At 47.0% G+C, this 20,757-nt stretch overlaps 1 protein-coding gene across 5 annotated transcripts in view; it reads left to right on the plus strand.

Moving 5' to 3' along the window:
- The window catches only part of LOC142364720 (uncharacterized), a 30,532-nt gene extending 10,025 nt beyond the window's left edge, over positions 1–20,507 (plus strand). The window contains exons 2-5 of one of the 5 annotated variants that reach the window (XR_012766331.1): positions 1,110–1,257; positions 6,017–6,126; positions 6,771–7,042; positions 9,533–13,583. Coding sequence is in view for 4 of the 5 variants with exons in the window: in XM_075444798.1 (XP_075300913.1) it covers positions 1,093–1,257; positions 6,017–6,126; positions 6,771–7,042; positions 10,122–10,269 (695 nt within the window). In the remaining variant the exon portion in view is untranslated. Of the gene's footprint in view, positions 1–1,092; positions 1,258–6,016; positions 6,127–6,770; positions 7,043–9,532; positions 13,584–20,439 lie in introns of those variants that run through there. The other 4 variants (XM_075444800.1, XM_075444799.1, XM_075444798.1 and 1 more) reach the window with 4 other exon arrangements.
- The last annotated feature ends 250 nt before the right edge of the window (positions 20,508–20,757 follow it).

Consider the following 20,757-nt stretch of genomic DNA (forward strand, 5'->3'; position numbering starts at 1 on the left):
AAAACCCTGTCTGGTTGTGCACGCACAGATGAGTCTCATCTTCCATGTATTTTGTCTGCTAGGGAGAATTGGTACCTGCGCACCATAGCTGCTTGATTGCAGGACCCACTGTGGGCTGTAATTTGGCCTAATTGTGCCCTTCCTTCCCTCTGTGGTGTGAGCGTTGTTTGTATAAGATAAATGCGATCCGTGGCGTGTTTTTACGTGCATGGTGCAGAGTGACTGAGCCTACTTTTTCTCCTGTGGGACTTTGAACTTTTTTCAATGAGCAGCTCTTATTTCAATAACTGTAGTTCTTGTTAATAAAACCTTTAATCAAGTAATGAGGGAGTGTGGCTGGCGTGGTCTCCGAATACAGCCCCTCTTTCCACGTCTGGCACTTGTTCACTGGGGAAGCGTGGCGGCAGCATTTCATCTTGCTGTGCTTCTACTCCTGCCTAATGAATGTGGAGATAATGAAACTAATGAAACCGCCTTCGTGGCAATGCATTTGAGATCCACTGATGAGAATTACCAGATAAAAGGGAGGTGCTTTTTATCATCTCCCAGTAATGAGAACAACTCATGTATGAAACTTTCTGCTTGAAGTTGTAGCTCGGTCGCGTCTTGAAGCCCTGCAACAAAGTCAATTTTACTCTCTCTGAGTAGCATGTGAGGAACCGGCTGTCATGCTGGTGTCCATTCTGGGGATTAAACGCCTTTCAATAAACCAAGGATAATTTCGCGTGGTGTTATTAAACCAGAATTTTATGGGCCGTAACCTGCCATCATTTTGTATGTGGAGCTCCTGCTGGGTTTGTCAGGCCATCCATGCCCGGAGTGAGGGTGCAGGGCGAAAGGCCTCTGGCTCTCCTCTGCTCACTTCTCTGACCTTCCTCTGGGAAATGAGATGTCTCAGAGAAAAGCAGCCACGCAGCCTGACTGCTACATGTGCTAGAAGGGTGTATGTAGTTATGCCATATATGCAATATAAAAAAAGAAAATATTTAAAATATTGCTGGATTTATTGGACACATTGACAGCCTTAGCAATTTTCCTTGGGAACAAATACCACTTCTCTGTCACCTCTCCAATATCTCTCTCTCACGCTAGACTGGATTATGCATCAGGGGTGCCGCCTTGTGCAGAACTTGCTTGTAGAACCACAGGAACGCAGTTATGAACATAGACCAGTGTTCCCAATGCTTCTCAGCTTACAACAAAAACCGTTGCTGAGGATCCATGGGCTCTGTAAAAGAAAGTCAGTATTTAAAAAAGGTAAGTTTTCTCTACTGAATGTTTTGGTAATGTTTTTGCATCACCGCCACTGCTCCCACCAGAATTAGGGATGGCCAGACATCTGGCTACTTTACACAAAAAACGAAGGTATAGAAAATCTGCACTTCAAGTATAGGTTCAGCATCGCTTCAGGCCGGCCCCGAGAAGCTGCTGCTCTGTTCTTCTGCATTCCCAGCCATGCATCGCTGCCCCTGAGGCTGCCGAATGAAGAACTCCACCGCGCAGCAGCCAACAAGGTCATTCGTTTACTCTTGTGTGGTGCAGTTATTAGATCTTAATGTTCTCCTCCTCTTTGCTAACCCTCGTTCTAGCAATATTGAAAGAAAGTTCTCACCGTGAGTTTAGTGGTTTTGGACACTTTTGTAAGAGGAGGATGAACAAATCTGTGGGGTTGAGTTTTTAGTGCATTTCTGTCATAAGCCAAACCCACCCCTTCTAGTCCCTGATTTTAATTGATTCAGCTAATTGTTTGAACAGGTCATTCAATCAAAAGATGCAATATGAATTCTTCTGTCAAGATGAAAGTCTGTAATGAAAAGCTAATGATTCTCATCAGTTGTCTGGCTTCTCCGATGCTTTGTCTTGATACAGGCTGGTCACAAGGAGAAAGAAGTCTGGGATCAATGCCAAAGTATTTTGCCTTTTCCAAAAGAAGCCGTATTAGCATTTTGCGTTGGTCAGGTGGATTGGTTTCACACCCGAAGTGTGTGTCTGCTGACTTCAGTTCCCAGTTTGCGACCAACTTGCTTGTACAACCTCTTTTTTGCACTGAATGCTGTCTATAGAAATAGATTAATAATATTTATTTAGTGTCCGGAGGAATCCCCATCCTCTTTCCTGAAAGTTCTTGGCTCTTTCCTTTATGCCATACTTTTTGCCCTTAATAAAAGAGAAAAAGGCGATGGCTGGCACCATTTCAATCGGTGCCTCTCTCCTTGGTGCAGCGGTGGTCCCCTCCCCGTGCGGGTCCCAGGTGCTGCCCAGGAGCAGGGCTGTGGGTGCCGGGACCCCCAGCCTGGCAGAGATAACCCCTGCTCCATCAGCCGGGCATCGGGCTGAGAGCCCGCCTTTATTGACACAGGCGTTGCAGACTGAGGCCAAGAACGGCCACTCTTAGCATTAAAATATGAATTCCAGAAAATGCCTTTTTTTTTTTCCTTCTGCAGAAAGAGTTGGGTTCTTTTCAGATTGTTATTTTTCACCCACGGGAACTGCATTACCTCCTCTAAACACAGAAAGGAAACGTTCTACACGCCAGATCTTACCTTCATATGCGGTTTTTAACATCCTCATGTACTAGTGAAAAATGTCTTTTAATTAGGATGGAGATGTTTGCAAAGCAATGTGAAAAGGAATGGAGGCAGGTTCATATGGAGCTGCTGTGTGCGATAACTCTGTGTGTGTAGGGCTCAATATAACCTTCAAAAGCTGCTCTGCAGCAGCAGAGGGATATTCTCCAAGCACAAAGGGAGCCTAATTTCTTTTACAGAGCAGCAATCAATAGGTGCCAGAGGTCAAGCAAAAAACTGACGTGCTTTTAAAATTTTTCTTTCTAAATGAATAATGTGTGTAAGATCAGCAGTGACAAATGAAGTGGGGCTGGTAACAGCCCCCCATGCTGGGAGAGCTCTCGTCCCACGGGAGCCAGTGCCAGCTTCACCATCACACCCCGCATCCGGAGCCTCTCTGTCCTACATGGCAAACCACTGCATCCCACGGCACGTGGGGGGCTGCCGGTCCCTTCGCAGAGCGGTGGGGACAAGCCAGCACACCACGGCCTTGGGAAGTTTTTAAAATACTTGCTTTGCTTCCTCCTTCCTTTTATTACAATGCGGAGCAGCAAGTTTCTCTCTCTGAACACTGTGTTAATTTTTTTATCTGTACTTCAGGATGTTTAAGTGGCACTGTTAATAGTAAAGCCACCTTAGAAGCCAGTGTGATTCAGATGTATTTCACAGATGAGACACATCCCTTCGCTGCTTGTCCAAATGCTCGTGCACTTGATGGAAATCTCAGAGGATAAGTGACTTGACCGAGGCCAACCGGCAAGCCAGCACCCGTGGCCTGAACACTCGATAGAGCTCCTGTTGTTCACGCTGCTTGTCCCCGGGCTTTGCTTGTTCCCTCCTGCTCTTCAGCAGCTGAGGGCTCGTTTCTATTCTCTACACCCTTATTAGACTCTCCCAACCTAGTCCCCTTTTCAGAGCAATTTTCTCTCACAGAGTCATTTCCATTCGCCGCAGGTCATTGTGCTACCGCAACGGAGCGGTCTGGAAGGGTTTATTGCCTTTTGTTCAGGCTGGGTGATTTTGGAGCAAATTGGGTGCTTAACACGGCTGGTTGAAAAGCAGGATTAAAATGTTCTGGCAAAAAGATCGTTCTGCATAAAACCGAGAACCCGAGAAGCTGGTGAAGCAGAAATGCATCCGGGCGGGAGGATGGCATCCTGCAGAAACTGGTGGGGCGGGTGGGCTTCAGGATCCAGGCTTTGCCCAACAGATTCAGCTGAAAGGTATGATTCTTCTGTCCCTACTCCCCCTGCCTGAAGACACCTCTTTGTATCAGGCCATTTTAAGGCAATTTATGTTTAACATCAAAAATACCTAGGTTTTATCTGTAGAATCATAGAATCATAGGTTGGAAAAGACCTCTAAGATCATTGATTCCAACCATCCACCCAACACCACCATTCCTACTAAACCATATACTGAAGTGCCACATCTAGTGTAGAGGGCGAGCAGGGAAAAAAATTGGACTTTTTACCAAGGTTCAGGTCAAGGGATACTCTCAACAGCAAGAAACCCACCTGCTCGCTTGCTATAGCTTGGGGGTTGGTGTCACTAGGGATGGACATACGGGTCGCCCCTCTCCTTCCCCCATTCCGGTCTCCGCAGGCATAACCCTGAAATGCTCCTAAGCCAGACTCGCGTGAGTCAGCAGGACAGGCTGCGCTGGAGCTCCTCCTCCCAAAAATTTCAGCTTCTGCTTGATGAATTAAACATGTCCGAGCGCTCGTTTCAGCAGCGTGCTCTCCACTAGGCTGCTTTCGAGGCTTTTTTTATGTCCCACCTTCAGAAAACTAGACAGCAACTGGGAAAGCCTGGATGTGCAGTTTGTGAACGTGGAAGTTACAGGGAAACGCTGATTGCAGAGGAAAGGCAGCTGCGTGCAGAGGTGTGCTGGGGGGGGGGCAAATGCTTCAGTTCCTGATAACAGAGGGGTTTTTCTATATTTCGTCCTTAAGAAACTGTGAAAAACTCCTGAGCTGAACAGCTGAGTGGTGCAGCTGCACATCTTAAAGACATCTGTGAATCAGGAGGCAGGGAGAAGAGAGGTGTGGAGGATGTTCCGGATGATAATGGATGTCTAAGTGATCATGGGCTTGAAGCATAATTAATGTTAATGGATAGCATTTATATGTAATGCAAAGAACATGTTCTGAAAGACAGATACAAAAATAGATTTTTTTTTTTTAAGACATGAAGTTTTAAACTCTGAGGACTAGACATCAGAGCTACTATGCAGCTATTTTATGCATTTTATCTACAGAAAAACCTTGTTCTTTAGAAGCTTGTGGGGACTGGGAAATGTGTGGCCTAATTTTTTTCACATCCTGACAAACGAGGGATGCTGCACTTACCTGGCAGTGTCATGAGGCTGCTATGGCTAAAATCTTTAATTTTTTTTATGCATTGAAATCCAGCAACAAAAAATGATCAGAGCCAGAATAAGAAGAATAACAATGCAGAGGAGTTCTGTAGAGGGTACGAATTGTTAGGGAGGAGGTAGTAACCAACAGCTGTGAGGAGGGGACTAGTAGAATGAGCTTGCGTAGCTGCAAGTACTCATCGGTCCGTGCCCTTCTGGCAGTGCTGGTTGTGCCGCTTTCCCTAAGCGCGATCCCCTGAGGATTCAGACTGCGGAAGGATCAAGGGAGAGGAGCCTTCCCTCCGGCTCAGTTGGCAGCTGGGGGTGCCCTTGGGGCTGGAAATCTCTGATGCAGCACTAGCCGTGATGCATTACAGCGGTCGTTAGACTGGAAACACATTTTTCCCATGCGCAGTGATGTTAGAACTCTCTGGCGTGATGGTGTGGTAGCTGCCGTACCACCGCCCTTGCTGGCCAGGTCTCGCCAGATATTTATAGGTATGGAATAATTCTTCTCTGGTAACCAGACATGGAGAGAACGATCTGTGTGTCTGTGTCATGAAATACTTTCAGCCAGACTGCACAAATACTTATTACTTCCCTTGATTTGTATTCCTTAGATATAAACTTATTAATGCTCACTGCATATTTTCCATCGTATATTTCCTGGCTACCAGCTTTCCAGAAGTATTTACCATCTGTATGCCAGACTATTTTCCTCCTATGGCAAACATTTCATTGCATTAAATTTTGCTGTTTAATGTGTAGAGCTAATGATTTTTGTAAAAGAAAAATGGGCATAAAGCTTTATGAGAATATTATGAGGAAAAGGCGCTTTTTTGTTGTTGTATTGAATTCTTCGGAAGTTAAATTTCCTATAATTTTAGAAAAAATGAACTCAGGTGCTGATCGTCTGTACCCTTGCTCAAGGGACAGCGTGCTAGCAAGCCAGGGTTCCTATTTATTTATGGAAGGAATAGGGCTGAAGAGATTTTGTTTTTTAAAAATTGAAAAACGGATACTGAGCACTGGTCTCTCATGCACAAAATGTGCCCGAAAGAGCTTTTATCACTATGCTATTGCATTGCAGACCCCGGGATTGCGTTTCTTCCTCCCTGCCTCAGACAGCCCCACTGGGGAAAAGGCACGCACTACGAGGCACAGAGCCTTCCAAACACAGAGGAAGTTCATGCTGGATCGGTGAGCTGCTATTAATATGTATGGAAATTAGTGTGTGAGTCAAATAATTAAAGGCTAAAGCAGTCCAGGAAAACCAGGGGATACAAACAACAATGAAAGTCTTTATTTCTGGTGGCTGAATCAGACTCCTCAGACCTTCTGCATTTTTCTTGATGGTTCCCATCGGGTTTCTGACCATTAACATTTTACAGTCCCCTTCTGCAATGACCCTAAAGACCAAAGCATGAGATGGGATTAATAATAGTTCAGATTTAGCACCAGCTGCATTAGATGACTTCAGTTTTGCAGAGCAAATGCTAATGAAGTCCTTGGACCTGGCAACATTAATGGCATACCTTCCTTGATGTGAGCAGGACTAGAATTACCTTCAGCATTAGAGTGGGTGATTGATCCCTAAAGGCTGGAGCATGGAAAGCTGTTGGGTAGCTGTCAAGGAAAATGCCGAAAGCCACAAGCTTCGCAGCAGTCCTACATCTTGGAGTCCCCCAAGGAGCAAAAATCTCTTGCACTGCATCTAAGAGTAGCTTGCTCCAACCGCGCTCCTGAAACAGGGCTGTGATGCAAAAGTATGAGCGAAACCTCACTTCCAGAGGGTGGTATTAGCCCAAATGTGTTCCTCTTTCTCTCTTTTTCTTTTCTCCCAGACACAGCCTGTCCTTACTCCTGGCATGTCTCTTTGGTTCTGTGTCAGCGAGGCTCCGGCAACAATCCCAAAATCCGGAGGAAGAGCTATAAATCAGCAATACTTTCCGGGGCACTCTCCGACACACCCCGAGCGAGTGACATGGCCGTGTACCAACCCCAGGCATCGAAACGGCCGTGGGACACAGGGACCTCTGCTCTGCAGAAGCCGGACGGAGCACACAGCAGCACGGCGAGCCGGGGGGATGCGATGGGGCCCGCACAGCCCCCGCAGGTTGGCAAGGCTCTGCTCTACGCTTTCTCCTCCGCGTATGGGGTGTTACCGAAGGGGAAGCTTGTGTCCCAGTTTCTGCCTCTCGGTTTCTTTTCAGTGCGTGTCTGCTTGCAGGAAAGGGGCAGATATTTCTGTTTTACCTCTCTGAAACGTCAGTGATGCTCCTTGTACAGCGACCATTTTCTTTTCTTCTGCTTCTATACTATGCCATAGTGCTGGGACACATTAGCACTAAAATGTCTTGCCTTCTTTCCTGCCTCCCTGTAAGAAACTCGCCTCTGTTTATCACCGCTATTTTTGCTAACCCTGACACTTTCTTTCTCTCCTACCTTTATAGTGATGCTCAGAGCTCGGGGGACCTTTATGGTCCATCGCGTCGCAGCAGGGAGACCTGCACAAACTCCCTAGCAGAGGCTGCCCCTTTGCAGTGGGGGCATTTAACTAAAATACCAAGTTGCACATAATTTCTGGGTCTGTTTCTTAGCGTTGCTGGTGCCCACTGACACTAGCTACTCCTGGTACTTGCCTCCTTTTGTAGCATTTCTCATTACCATGTCTCAGAGAGGCTTAAAAGGAGGGTCACTATCTTTAAGCCTCTACCACAGCCACAGAGATGGAGCTAAGAGAAGAATGAAAATTAGGAGAGAAATGGGCCTTAAGAGTCTTGCGCCCTGCCCATTAGGAAGCACTTCCATCTGTTTCACGGGGAATCGGCCATAGATATTGAACCAGATGAGCTGTTCAGATTTCCTTTGTCAGTGCTGGCATACTTACAGCACTTTGCTGGCACGTTGCTTGGGAATTACAGGCAGATCTTCTCCAACATAGTGGGAACAGGCGCATCACATGCTACATACTCCTGTCTAGAGGTTGTTGGCAAACCACAACTTGTAGTCAATCAAAGCAGGATTTTATAACCGCTTCTACCCCCACCTCATTCTCACATCCCTTATTTTCATCCTTGCTCTTCAAAGCAGGATGATTCACATGTTACAGTAACCTACATTTGGCTTGGCACTGCTTATGGGCTATATATAGATGACAGAGTCACCCTGTTCTTCCTCGTGGATTGATTTTGCTTTTCTGCAGACGTGGAGCAGTACTGGGTGCCCCGTGGGCTCGGAGAGGAGTTGGGAGGTTGAAGGAGATGTCCAGCATCATGTTTTTTATCTGGGTCTTCTCCAGGGTTAAGGTGGCTGCTAAGATCGACTGGGTGCCTTTGGTGGCTGTAGAAGCAGTCCGCATTTTAGAAAACCCCAAGTGCTCTCCTTCCAGCAGCCGTCTCTCTCCGAGCTGTTTCAAATTAAGAGCATAAAAATAAAGACAAATGAAATCACAGTCATTCTGTGGTAGATAGCAGGCAGTCTGTTCCCACCGGAGGATGCTGGTGGCTTGCGTGTTTCTGTGGGCGTAATGGCTCTGCTGTTATCTTTTGCACCTCTAGAACCAGACTATCCACAAAAGTGCGTCTTTTTTCTTTTTTTTTCCTTTTTTAAAGCAAATTGGCTCATTTCCTCTTTTCATCTGAAACTGCAGGAGCCTCCATTGTTTCAGCCACCGTCCGTTGGGAATTACTGCCCTGTGCGCCCCGAGCCTCATGCCCGCGTAGAAAATGACCCACCGACAGCACGGCAGAGGCACAGAGCCCAGCTGGTCTCCCCCTTCTCCCCCAGAAACAGACTCGCTGCCCGATGCTCAGCATCCGGGGAGATGGCAGCTGTGCTGCTAAAACAGCTTTATTGACGCCCGGTGCGATTAGCCAAGGGCCTGCCTGGCTCCCGGACATCGCTTATCCCCAGCCTCTCCCGCAGATCCTCATCAAGGCTCCGTGGCCGCGGGGACCGAGGCGAGGAGTGCAGGTGCTCCCCGGCCCCTCCGCCTGCTCGGCGATCGATACGGCATTGCAGGGAGGGTCTTGACGAGAAAGCTATCGGTAAAAGCAATGTTTCACTAATGGCAAGCACGGTATCCGCCGAGATCTTCAAGGGGAATTCAACCTCTGGCTTTTAGCTGGGTGATATTAATTTCAGATATGGGGAAAAGACAGGATGAGATATGTATGTACGGACGGTATCTATTGGATTTTTCTTCTTTCTGGCAAGATCTTTAAAGCAGTCAGACACAAGGGCAGGTGTAAAATGGCATTGTTGTAGATGAGGATCAGACCCAGCGGAGTCTGAACCACTGAGTGCTTGTGTGTTGCCTGAAGGCAGCTCTGGTTTAGCTCCCTTACACCAGTCACCAAACGGGGAACGTTGCATCCCGTCCAGCAGCCCCTCCATCTCAGTGCCAGCCCCTGCTCACCCCACAGGCTCTGGTGGCCCCGCTCACCAGTGGATGCAGCCGACGTACCAGACCTGGTGTCAGGGAAGGCATCCTCCCACCAGCCCCGTGATGCGCTGCTCGCGTTTGGACGTGCAGGGTCAATGGAGAGGCAGGAAAGGATGTAAAGTTTACTCACAGCTTGCTCGCCTTCTGCTTTCTCTGCAGGCACTTGTCGAAAGATGGATGGCTCAGTCTTTTGAACACCAAGCTCTGGTTAAGGAGACTGAAGCTTCATTCTCTATTCTGCTCAACATGTTCTTTGGAATAAACTAAATTCTCTGCCTGTAACATGTGGGTAACAGTAATTCTCTCCTGAGAGAGTTACCAGGGGGAGAAACGCATTAGACAGTGTTGGACCCTGGATGCCCTGGAATCCTACTTGCTGTTGTAATGAGCTCCCTACACAGCCCATCCAAGGTTTACAGTAGATCTCATTCCTGCAGGTTATCACCATTTGAAATATTACAGCATGTGTCAGGCCAAAACTTGCTTTCCTGGCTCAGTGTTTTATTGCTTTCTTGAGCAGACTCTACCCCCTCCCATTAATCAGAGTTGTCTTAGTCATCCACAGCGTGCTGACCACAACGAAAAACCTGGCTGTGGGAAGGCTCCAGGGCTGGCACTGGGTCACAGAAACTTTGTCTGCCTGTAAGCACACAGGGGCACAAATCCATGACTGGTAAGTTCGAGGAGAGGGTGAAGCAGGATGAGATTGAATTCAAGGCAACAGAGTGTTTCTGTCTCCCTTCTGCAGCCCAGCACGCATCGGACCGTCTGCATCTCCTTTTCCACCAGGTGCTGAGCACCACTTGGGGGTTTTCCGTCTTCAAACTTCATGGTATTTTTCATCAGGCAAGATTTGCCTTGGCTGTACTGCTGGGGCCTCATCTTTCACGAAGTAACTGATAACCAGAGGGTCTGAGAAAGCCGTTCTTCCCACCTCTGACTCTTGGGTCCCCCCTGCCCAGCGCTGCTGAGGCAGTGCCTTGCTGCGATGCGCTCTCTGGCCCCTTGGGAGGGAAGGAAGAATGCTCACACTATAACAGCAGCTGTGCAGAAGCAAGAGGTCAGTGCTTTTAGCCGTTGCTAACACCCCCTGGGCACTGGAACAGCCAAGGGGAAGGGAGCAACCAATTCTGCAAACTTTTTGATTGACTGCACGGTTTTGTGTGCAAATCTCGACGCTGTTCACTGACAATATTGATCTTGATGTCTGGAGCAGATGGGCACAGCAGGTAAGGTTTTACGATGAATGTGGGAGACAGACCAGTGACCTGATACCGGGGAATGACTGTCACCTCGGAACCTCCCTCGTATTTAGGGTCAGATTCCCTGAAAGCATAAATTTGCCGGGTTCCTCTGAAGGCAGATCTGGCAGAGGGAGCAGATGCTTAGCTGGTGCAAATCAGCTTTGGTTTGCAAATCTATTACAGTTTCAAAGACTGCCCGGTCTTCTGTCAGGGGAAGATCAAGCCCACATGGGCCAATTTGTGTGAGCTGCCAGCCTCGGTGAGTTTTCAGTTTTGGATCAGGCTCTGCGCCCACAAACTCCTCCAGGAGAGCAGCAGCCAAGCTGCTACTTATGAGCTGCAGCCCAGGCGTCACTGCCCAGCCTGGTGGCAGGTCCCCAGAAGAGCCGGCGGCCACAGACAGCGACGTTCATCATCCATCAGACCTCACCCAGGAACAAACTTCCCTTGGCTCCCTGCTGCCTTCCTGGCGTGGGCTGTCACGAAAGCAAAAGCCTCCCGCACAGGAAAACATTTCTGTTAGGAAAGGTCTCGCCTGCTCTTCAGGCACGCTGCCCTTTGCGAGCGCGGCTGCTGAGTTGATGTATGATTCTCATTCCCCCTCCTGCCCCGACATGTCGCTGGCGGGGAGTTTTCTTTACTGTGCATCACTCAGTGAGAAAGTGGGGCTTGGACGCGCATCAGCTCTCATTAATCAAAATCGTTCCGTCCCCTCTGGGCTGGAGCCTGGTAGCTGATTGCCATTTGCTTTTTTTTGGTGCGATCTCCAGACACAGAGCCTGATGGGAGCCCTGGGCTCCACAGGGACCCCCCGAGCTCGGGGCAGAGCCCGGTGAGACGATGTCTGCTCGGGGCTGCGTCAGCGTGCCCTGCGACGGGAGACGCGGCTGTGATGCCAGCAAGGACGCTGCAGAAGGAGCAGAGGCATCTGCCAGGAACACGGCAGCAGGGGAGAAAGGGGGTGTTTCCTCTTTAATGTGCTGTTTCTTGGTTGTGGAGCAGATTTTTCCTTGCAAACGGACAAAACCAAGCAAATAAATAAATAAATGCAGCTTTCCTTTTCTGGAAGATTAAATACTTTCGTGTAATTGTGCATTAACCTTTGGTCCTGCATTAGGCTGCTGCAGCTCTGCACCCCTGATGCTTTTAAGCCAGGATTGCAATTAGCCAAAGTGGCTCTTGACAGCCTTCCGGGCAACCCCGTACCGGGGGCCAAGTTCCCGAGGGATACGGCTCACCGCGCTCCCGGCTCGCCGGAGGCGCCTGGCCCGGAGGAGGCTGGACAAGGAGGGGGCACCTTCTCCGCAGGCTGGGGCTAAGTGGAGGCTTCGGAGCGTAGGGGGGGTTCAAGGTGGCTTTCAGGCTGAAAAGCTTCCTGCTCAGATGCATTTCGTTGCTGAACTCCCACAAATGAGATTACGAGAGTGCGGGGACCCTCCCCTGGGTCTTGATGCACAGCAGGGATATTTATAGAGAAAGCTTTTTAATAGCCTGATTTCAAAAATCTCATTTAAAACAAGCCCATCCCCAGATAATTAAATAACCCAGCTAAGACTAAGAATATTGATCAGGCACTGGAGCCTCTTCCCACCCTGGCTTCAGCAGGAGGCAGAAACCACACGCCCACATCGCCTGAATTTGGGAATGACCCCCGACTGCCCCGGGGAACCGGTGCTGGGTCCCTCCTTTGCTGGGTGCGCGGGTGCCGCACGGCGATAGGAACCATCACTGCGGGGGGATGGCGTGACCTGGGAACGCAGCTGCCCGCTCCTGTCCTCCACGGCCCGGAGGAGGTTTTCACGGGGGAGATGCTCCTGCCTCTCCCGAGCGCTGCAGCGCTGCGCCCAGAGCCGGGTACTGAGGCTGGTTTCATCCATGGACTGTTAAAATAGTCTAGTTTGAATTAAATCTCACATTTCCTGCTCAAAACGTGTTTTTAAAAGAATCATATACAGATTTTTATGGGATGTTTTCCTCTCAGCCATCATCTCCATACTCGCTAGCGATGCTGGAGAGCTGCTTACTCCCAGAAACCTTCGCTTCTCTGGGAGGCCGTGTTGATAACAAGAAATGAAGAAGGGTAAAACATTCAGGGCTAAACGTTCCAAATTTTCTGTTCAAAATGTGGCTTTTTATTATTATTATAAAACCTGTTTAAAATATAGCATTAAAATTTCTCCTAAATGACTTCTCTGTTTTAAAACTTTGCTTCATAGATTCATGCTTAGTAAGAACGTAAAAAAGAAGTCAAGGTATTTGCAAATACCAGCTCCAGCTCTCACACAGCTGTTTGCCAAATTAAATGAACTGTCAGCTTTACACATTAGACTCCATATCCTTTGGTAATCTAAATTTTTATTTGGCACTAAATGTTAATCACCAGAATTGATGTTCACGTTTTAATATTCCTTTTCATTATACAGGCTCACGTATGCGCAGCTGCCCACAGGAACCCTCTATTTCTATTGCTGTACAATGTGGCATAGACACTATAATACACTTTGTATTATTTAGGTCACATATTTGCAAAGGATAATGCAAAAATGCAAACTTCTTTTGTACAAGAAACCTTGTGCTTGGTCCAGGTACTTTTGTCATCAGTAAGAGATTTTTCATAAACATTAATGCAAGCTGAATTCAGTCGTCAGCACGGGGAGCATATAAAGCATGAAAAAATAAAAGTGTTTGCAAATATACAACCTAATTTTGGCTCTTGGTTGTTGAAAATACAGGGATTACTGTCAGGAACAGAAAGCGAGTAGAAGTGCAGTGAGTTCATACCTGTCATGAAGAAATGTGATCTGTACTTTGGAGCCTGCATCTATTTTTTCCATATCACACATAAAAAAAGAGAAAATGTATGAAACCTGTTCATTTACAGCTTTGTGTTTGAGGCTTCCAGCAGAAAGGAGCCTCTGACTGGCCCGTTTTCTATAGGCAATGGATTCCAACTGGTGTAGGAATAAAGGGATTCGAAAGTGTTTGTGTCAGGCTTTGTGTTCCTGGATTTTCTTTTGTGTGCAGAAATAACTCTGATTTTCTAAGAAAGGCGGCCGGCTGGGAGGCAACCTTAACTCTGTAGATGAGAATTGCTTAGTCCATGCATCCCTCGCTTGGAAAATCTCACGGCAAAGACTGACGTTCAGTCAAAGTGACCACCTCAGTCCCAGCTGCAGTAAGATCCTGAAGGTCACACTGCAGCCGGCGACGCTGCTGTTTTCTGTAAAGGCAGCAAGCAAGCCGGGCACGGAGCAGCCACGCTTCCCCGCGCCGGGGGAGCGGGCGAGGCTGAACGCGGCGTTGCTGAAGGCAGCGCAGGTTTCCCAGTTGTGCCCTGTTGCTACACCAGTCGGCAGCGGGTTCTTCTGTGCTGCTTTCTGTGCTCTTCCGATCACAAAGCTGCACGAACCGTCCGCGCTTAGCGCTGCTGGAATATGGGCTCTTAGGAAGCAAAGGGACAAAAGCCACAGTGCTGGCTCAAGGATGACATTATCAACAAAACAAAATAAATATTCCATGGAGATGCCCTGACACCCCATGTCAGCCACGCCAGAGCTAAGGGAAACCACTCCTTCAGGCGGGGAGCTGGAGCAATTCAGCGCCTGTCCTGAAGTAACGAGAAGTCCTGGCAATTTTTGGGTGCTGATGTTTGGACATCACCCGCTTATTATCTGACCTTGGGGAAGGCGGATCCCCTGCTCTGTTTGCAAGCACTCCGTCGTATTTGTAAAACACTTTGGGATCAGGAGCTGAGAAAACTCCCATCAGCGGCGTTAAATTGCCAGAAGCTGTGGCCAGGCTGCGGGAGGCTGTGATTTCCAAACCAGGCTCCTAACCCAGCCAGTCTCTGACTGAATTTCTATTTCTTCATTTCTTTGGTCAAATTCTTTGCTATTCAAAAGCAGCTCTGTTAACAACGTCACTTTGAGATGGAATTAGAGTTTTAATTGACAGCCAGCCACTCACTGGTTTCTACCATTTGGTAAAAACCTCCCAATTAGCCATTTGTCCCCTGATGTTTCAGTGATTATAACAGAGAGAGAAATGTTAGCTTTCACGATGACTAACTGTCACACCAGTGATTAATGGAGCATCAGCCTTGCTTTTCAGCGGAGGCTTGATGGGAATAGCAAGTATTTATTGTCTTCACGAAACGAAGTTGAAGGTAAAAATGCTACAGCTTTCAAGCTACAAGGATGTTTCAGCAATTTATTTCGCAGCTCTTGACTTGTCTGACGTGTTGAATGCGACAAATAAAACGCAGTTGGAAGTATTTTGGTACACACAAGACATTTTGAAAATTGAGTTGTAAGCAGAAGCATCAAGGGTTAGACACCAAAGTCTTGCTCCTGTTCAGGAGACAAAAATTCACGCTGTTATTTGTTGCTAAAGCATCTGCAGAACAATCTCTGTGCCGTGCTACAGTGATCCATATTCTGACCCATGCTGGCACTTAATATCCATCTCAAATCATGTTCAGGGACCACAGCTGCCCGTGGTGGGCCTTTTCCTGAAAGTGGTTTGGGGGTTTATACCATAAAAGAGATGTAAACCACTTCTCTTTCAGCACAAGGCACTGGAGGGTAAGGGAACCCAGGAGGGCTGGCAGGGGCCTGCGGGAAGGTGTCACCGTCAGGAGCTTGCGCGTGGGTCCGTGTTCCCAGTGAGGGGTTCGGCCAAAAGCTGGTCTGTGCCTGCAGAGCTCCAACCGCAACGTGAGCCCCGTAACGACAGGGGCTGTCGAATAGTGGGGCCTGGCGGCTATCTGAGGACCACGTATTACCACACCTCGCTCCAGCTCTCTGTTGAGAGCTACTGGTCCGGAGGTATTAATTTCATCCTCCCTGAGCAAACCAATTGAGGAAAAAGGGTTCATTTTTACAGTCGCTTTCCCAGCTGTAACTGCACTCTGTCTGCTTGGAAAGTTCAGCTCTAAGGGTTAGATTTATGGCATTTTTTTGAAGCTTGTAAAATCATTTGCTTCTATTAATACCATTCATCGCCCCACTGCCATTTTTATGACGGACAAATCTGCAAGTCACAGACGGAGAAAGACCAGAAATTAGAATAATCTGAAGAACCTGATTTCAGCCCACACAAATTCAAGTGGAAAGCTGGAATGAGAGCCCAGGGACTTTCTAAGAAATGCATTTCTCCCAGACAATTTGGGGCCATAGCAAAGCCGTCACTGAGAAGGGGGACGGGGCTCATAACCTTTTTCTGGAGATGAAAAGGAGAAATGAACAGGACATGAAGAGCAGCAGAGATGCAGAGAGTTGGGGGTTGCGTATGCAGACGCACGTCTTTGGCTGTCGGAGACAAAAAGCCCAAATCTAGTCCTTGGTGGGTATTTAATGTACTGTCGGGTCGGTATCTAACCAGATCAGCCACTCCATCAACAGGAACATGAAGTTTGCCAGCAAGCCTCCAGTGCTCCTTGCACGTAATTTATTACTCCGGGTGACTTCAGTTGAATTTCAGTGTCTTTAGAAACTCAGATTCTTCCTAATTCTACGGAAAAGCCTTGGATATCTTTCTCATGATGAATTAATGCTTTACAACGATATTCACCATCTGGAAAATACAACTTTGAAAACATTTCATTTCAAATCAGGCTAAAGGCATGCTCACTCCTATTCTGTCCACGCCGCTCTCTATACAGCAAGCCAAAATCCTTTATTTTAATATTAAACTGATCTTTCCCATCTGCCAACATTCAGCTCTCAATCCGGAGTGGATTGGTTTATTGTATCCAAGTTTGAAGTCCATGAGGAAGCAGTGTGACAAAGGAAAATGTGACACACTTTACTACACCACTGGCATGAAAGGAGATTTCCAAAGCCTGTATTGCTTTGTACATACCGCTTTTATTTTGTTTTCTAAACTAATCGAAAAGAAATAAAACAGAAAGTCAGCTGCAGCCTCCTCTGTTTATTTGTTTGTATGAATGCCACTTCCAGACTGTAGCTTTTTCTATCCCCTCTCTTGTTTGGTCTGGCTTAAAATACAATGTGTTTTGACTGAGCCATGGAAGCTTAAAAAAAAGCGATTAGAGACAGAGAAGAGAACAAAGCTCACTTCTGAGGAGGTTCAGATCATAAACGGACTCCTGACCTTGAAAAAAAAGCCTGCTCCAGGACCATAATTTAAATTTTGACTCTAACTAAGGCATATCAAGGACATTTGTATTTTAAAGCAATTTATAAGTGTTTGTATAAAATGTTTGATATTCTTTATGGTTTACTTTTGATAAACCTTTCAATATACAAACTTCAATCCCATCTTCAAACAAAGTATACCAATTTTTAGCAGCTGGGGGTTTGGCTCCAACCCAGTGCCAGCACAGATACTTCTGACCCATACTATGTTCCCACCTGCACTCAATCCTGCCCAGCTCGCCCTCCCCAGTGCCCTCCCTCCCGGCCACCCCCACCCAGCCACACCTCACTCGGGGTATTTAATCCCCCTGCATGGGTGGGAGCTGCTTTGTTGCTGTGTTCTCAGGAGCTCTGGGGGTTTTCTGGGGATGCTGTGCTGTCAGTAAGTGTGGCCAAGCTTTACAAAGGTGATTCTCTGTATTTGCTGCCTGAGGATAGCTGCAGCGCCTCGAATCAGCCTGGGTTTTTGGGCAGTGCTGTGTGATTTCAGAGGCAGAAAACTGTGGGTTTGCTGGCAAGGCAGGAGCCACCTTTGTGCTGGGGGGGGTTTGGGTGAGCTGGTGTCTCTGGGTAATCTGTGGCTAATTTTTAAAGTGTAAATCCTGAAGTCTAGTTTGAAATGTTCAGCCTGATGTCTAGCTTGGTGGCATTCCTAACCTTGTGGGTTGTCACCATGGGAGAAGCGTGGAAACAAGCAGCAGCCACCACTTCAGCAGTGCCCAGGTCGTGGCTAATGGTGATTGATGATTTCTGTAGCAGGAGAACAGAGCATAATGGAGCTGTGGGCTTATGAGCTTGAGGAATACCTCATCCTGCCCAACGCTGGGGCATGGGCATCGGAAAGGCCAAAAAATTAATCGATGTCACTTCTGATTTCACAGCAGAACCCGGAGACTTCTATCTTTATTTTTGCTTTCCTGGCACAAGACTTCCTCTGCTTCTAACCGTGTTAGCCCTAGTAGATGTGCTGACAATGCCAGCTCGGTTACAAAGGATGTTGGGATGCTGTTATTAACCGATGCATTAATACTAATTTCAGCTGTAGCAATCAACTCACAAGCCTGTGTTTAAGGCAGCTGTGAGCAGCAGCCTGTCCACAAATGCTGAGCGATTTTGAGATACGTGGGATACCCAAGTGTTAATTAAGCTTTCTTTCACAGGTCACTGGGGAAATGCTTGCTGTCTGTTTTAACTTGGCTGCTTCTCTCTTTACCAAGACAGAAATCAAACAATAAGAAATTAAAAGATGGTGGAAGAAAGATACAATAATCAATCAACTACTTTCCCAGGCAGGAGCGATCGACTCTAAGGGAAACTAAGAAGCAGCTTCCTTCCTAGATTAAAGCTGAAGTGAGAAGACCTTGTTAGCATATTTTAATGAGCTTCTGCTCTTTTGGCTGAGAGATGGTGACTTCCATGGGTGCACGGTGCAGCTTCTTGGGCAGGGGCCTGGCTTTAACTCCTCTGCACTGCCGTGGGCTCTCTGCCTGCAGACGGGGACTTGCTGTGCCCCCATGGTGGGAGCTGTGAGCCTCCGAAATGTGAACGTAATCCCAGTAGAGTCTGATCCAGCTCCAGTAAATGAGGGGTGGCAAAGCAAGATCTGAGTAAGCATAAACTCACTGGTTTTGAAACTGAATGCAAACTTTCCTAGAGCTTTGGCTTGCTGTTGCCCTGACAGAGCAGCTGTGAAGCTGAAGACTGCTGATACCTTTGGAGATGCCTTCTGTTCGCAGCCCCTGGTGCTCACCTCAGGTGAGGCATCCTGGATGCTGAAGAAAAGGGCTTCTGTTTATCTGACCATGCTTTCTTTTTACCTGCTCTGAATCTTCTTACAGTAACTTACTGCAGAAGCGATTGGCATTGCTTCCCGCTCAATATCCTCCAGAGATATTAAAACGTAGCCGTGGGAGATAAGGGGTGGTTATTCAGTGTGATCTAAAACGGGTCCTACCTGAGACTAGCAGTCATCTAAAAAGAAATGGTCCCCAAACAGATGCTTGGCACACACAGGCAACCCATCTGTCCAGAGATTTAGTCCATTTCTTCAGTTTAGGATAATCTTCAGGAGTCTGTTTTGTAAATCTGTTTAGAGCTCTTCTTGGGTGGGTGAGGGGGAGATGTTTCTTTTCTGGTAGCCAAGGGCTCAGGGACTGCCTTGCTGCAATGACAATTCTCTGCTGCACTTCAGCTTGGCAGGGTGGTCTGAGATAGTGTCAGATCAGTAGGTATCAGCTGAGGAACTGGTGGTAAATGGTGTTTTGTTTACAGGATCCAAATTATTCTCCCATCTGCTCTGTTCATGCACACTAGTGCTCGAGGGGAGCTTGCTTAAAAGTAACTTGCTTTATTCTGTGCTAGCAGGACAACCTGCATTGATTACAGTCTTCTAACATGCTGAACACTCTAGTTCAAAGCAAAAAGCCACAACTGTGATCCCAACTGATGGATATGGCTCTTTCGCAAGGCGAGCTACGGGATTTCACAAGCCAGCCCTTCCTTTATCACCATCTCCATAAGGACAGCGTGCAGGAGCGTTTGGTAGTGTTGGCCCTCCAGAACAGACAGCTTTACTGCTGGCGCTGCAAATTAGGGCTTTCTGTTGTCTAAGCAGTTGATCAAAAGCTCCTTGTCAGGAAAGATTACTAGCTGTGAAAAAAGAAAAAAATCTCAGGCTTGAGGCAAGCTGATAAATGATGTTTTTTATTTTCTGGATCATCTGTCAGTTTGTTCTCCTGGTCATACTGACGCAAAGGATGGATGAGGCATTTCTCTCTGTTTGCATATGGTGAGTCAAGCAAAAGGTTCATGTGTGGATGCTGCTTTTGGCTCTCAAACGAGGCCCCAGTCTAAGAAAAAGGCAGTTAATTAACACTGGCAACCTATCTATGTTTGAGCACCAGCCTTCATGGATTTGCAAAGGAACTTGGTTGTAGAATCAGGTACTTGGCTTGGGGCCCATGCTGTTCAAAATGCAAGCATCCATGGTATTTGTCTCACCTGAGACTTGAAGGACCAGACCTCTTTCATTAGCCAATTAAAAAAATACATTACACATAAAATAGGCTGCTGAAGTATTGCTCAAAACAGTGAATGGAACTGCAGTCTTGAATTTTTTTTCCTCATGAAAGTGTATGTCATATCTGGCACCTGCAGTAACAGCCGAACACTCAGATAAATACACCAATTCATAAAGCAGGCTATTTTTAGTTTGTGGCTTGCTTCAGCTGACTTACAGTTGATGTCTTTATTTGACATGGCCTTCAGAAAGGATTTCTTTAATTCATTTCTAAATGTTGAAGTGTAAAATTGATCTTTGCTGGCTGTTTCTGCTACTTCTCAGCAAACAAATGCATTTTCCCCCAGGAAAGGGCTTTATATACTTAGGTTAATGAGATGTGGAGTAACAGCAACTCTTTGGTCAGCAGTCTAAGGGATAAGCCACGAGACAGGACTGCTTCCTCACTTATTAGGTAAGGAATGAATTAATTTTATTGAGGCAAACAGGAAATATGCTGTTGTGATGTTTATCTCAAGAAGTGCTCTGTATCTGGATGCTGTTAAGTGATTTAGTTATCTTCTGTCCTTTACCTACAAACTGAGGTCATACGCGGTATATGGGAGTTAATCCAGGCTAATTCATTATTGGATCATTTCTTCAAAGGTTATTTGTGCAGCTGCAGCTTTTCTGGTCCAAGTAAGAAGGGTTACGCTGTTTTGAGTGTTCTGGGGTCTCGGAGCATGTAACTTCAGGAGATGCATGGTCCTTCATCTCTGCAAGAGACTTGGCAATGTCTACTCTTCTGGAAAAACCTGCCAGCACTGAAGACAGGACAGGTGATGTAATACAGTCCATCACAGTAATTTTGTTTGTCTGAGCTGCAGTGTATTTCTAACTACAAAGTGTAGCTAAAATATGTAGCCCTTAATTTATGCTAAGGTGAAAATGAAGCCCTCAAAGTCCCAGGCTCTCTAGTCCAAA

This window comes from Opisthocomus hoazin, chromosome 28 (assembly GCF_030867145.1).
Source record: "Opisthocomus hoazin isolate bOpiHoa1 chromosome 28, bOpiHoa1.hap1, whole genome shotgun sequence".
In the NCBI taxonomy this organism is placed as follows: domain Eukaryota; kingdom Metazoa; phylum Chordata; class Aves; order Opisthocomiformes; family Opisthocomidae; genus Opisthocomus; species Opisthocomus hoazin.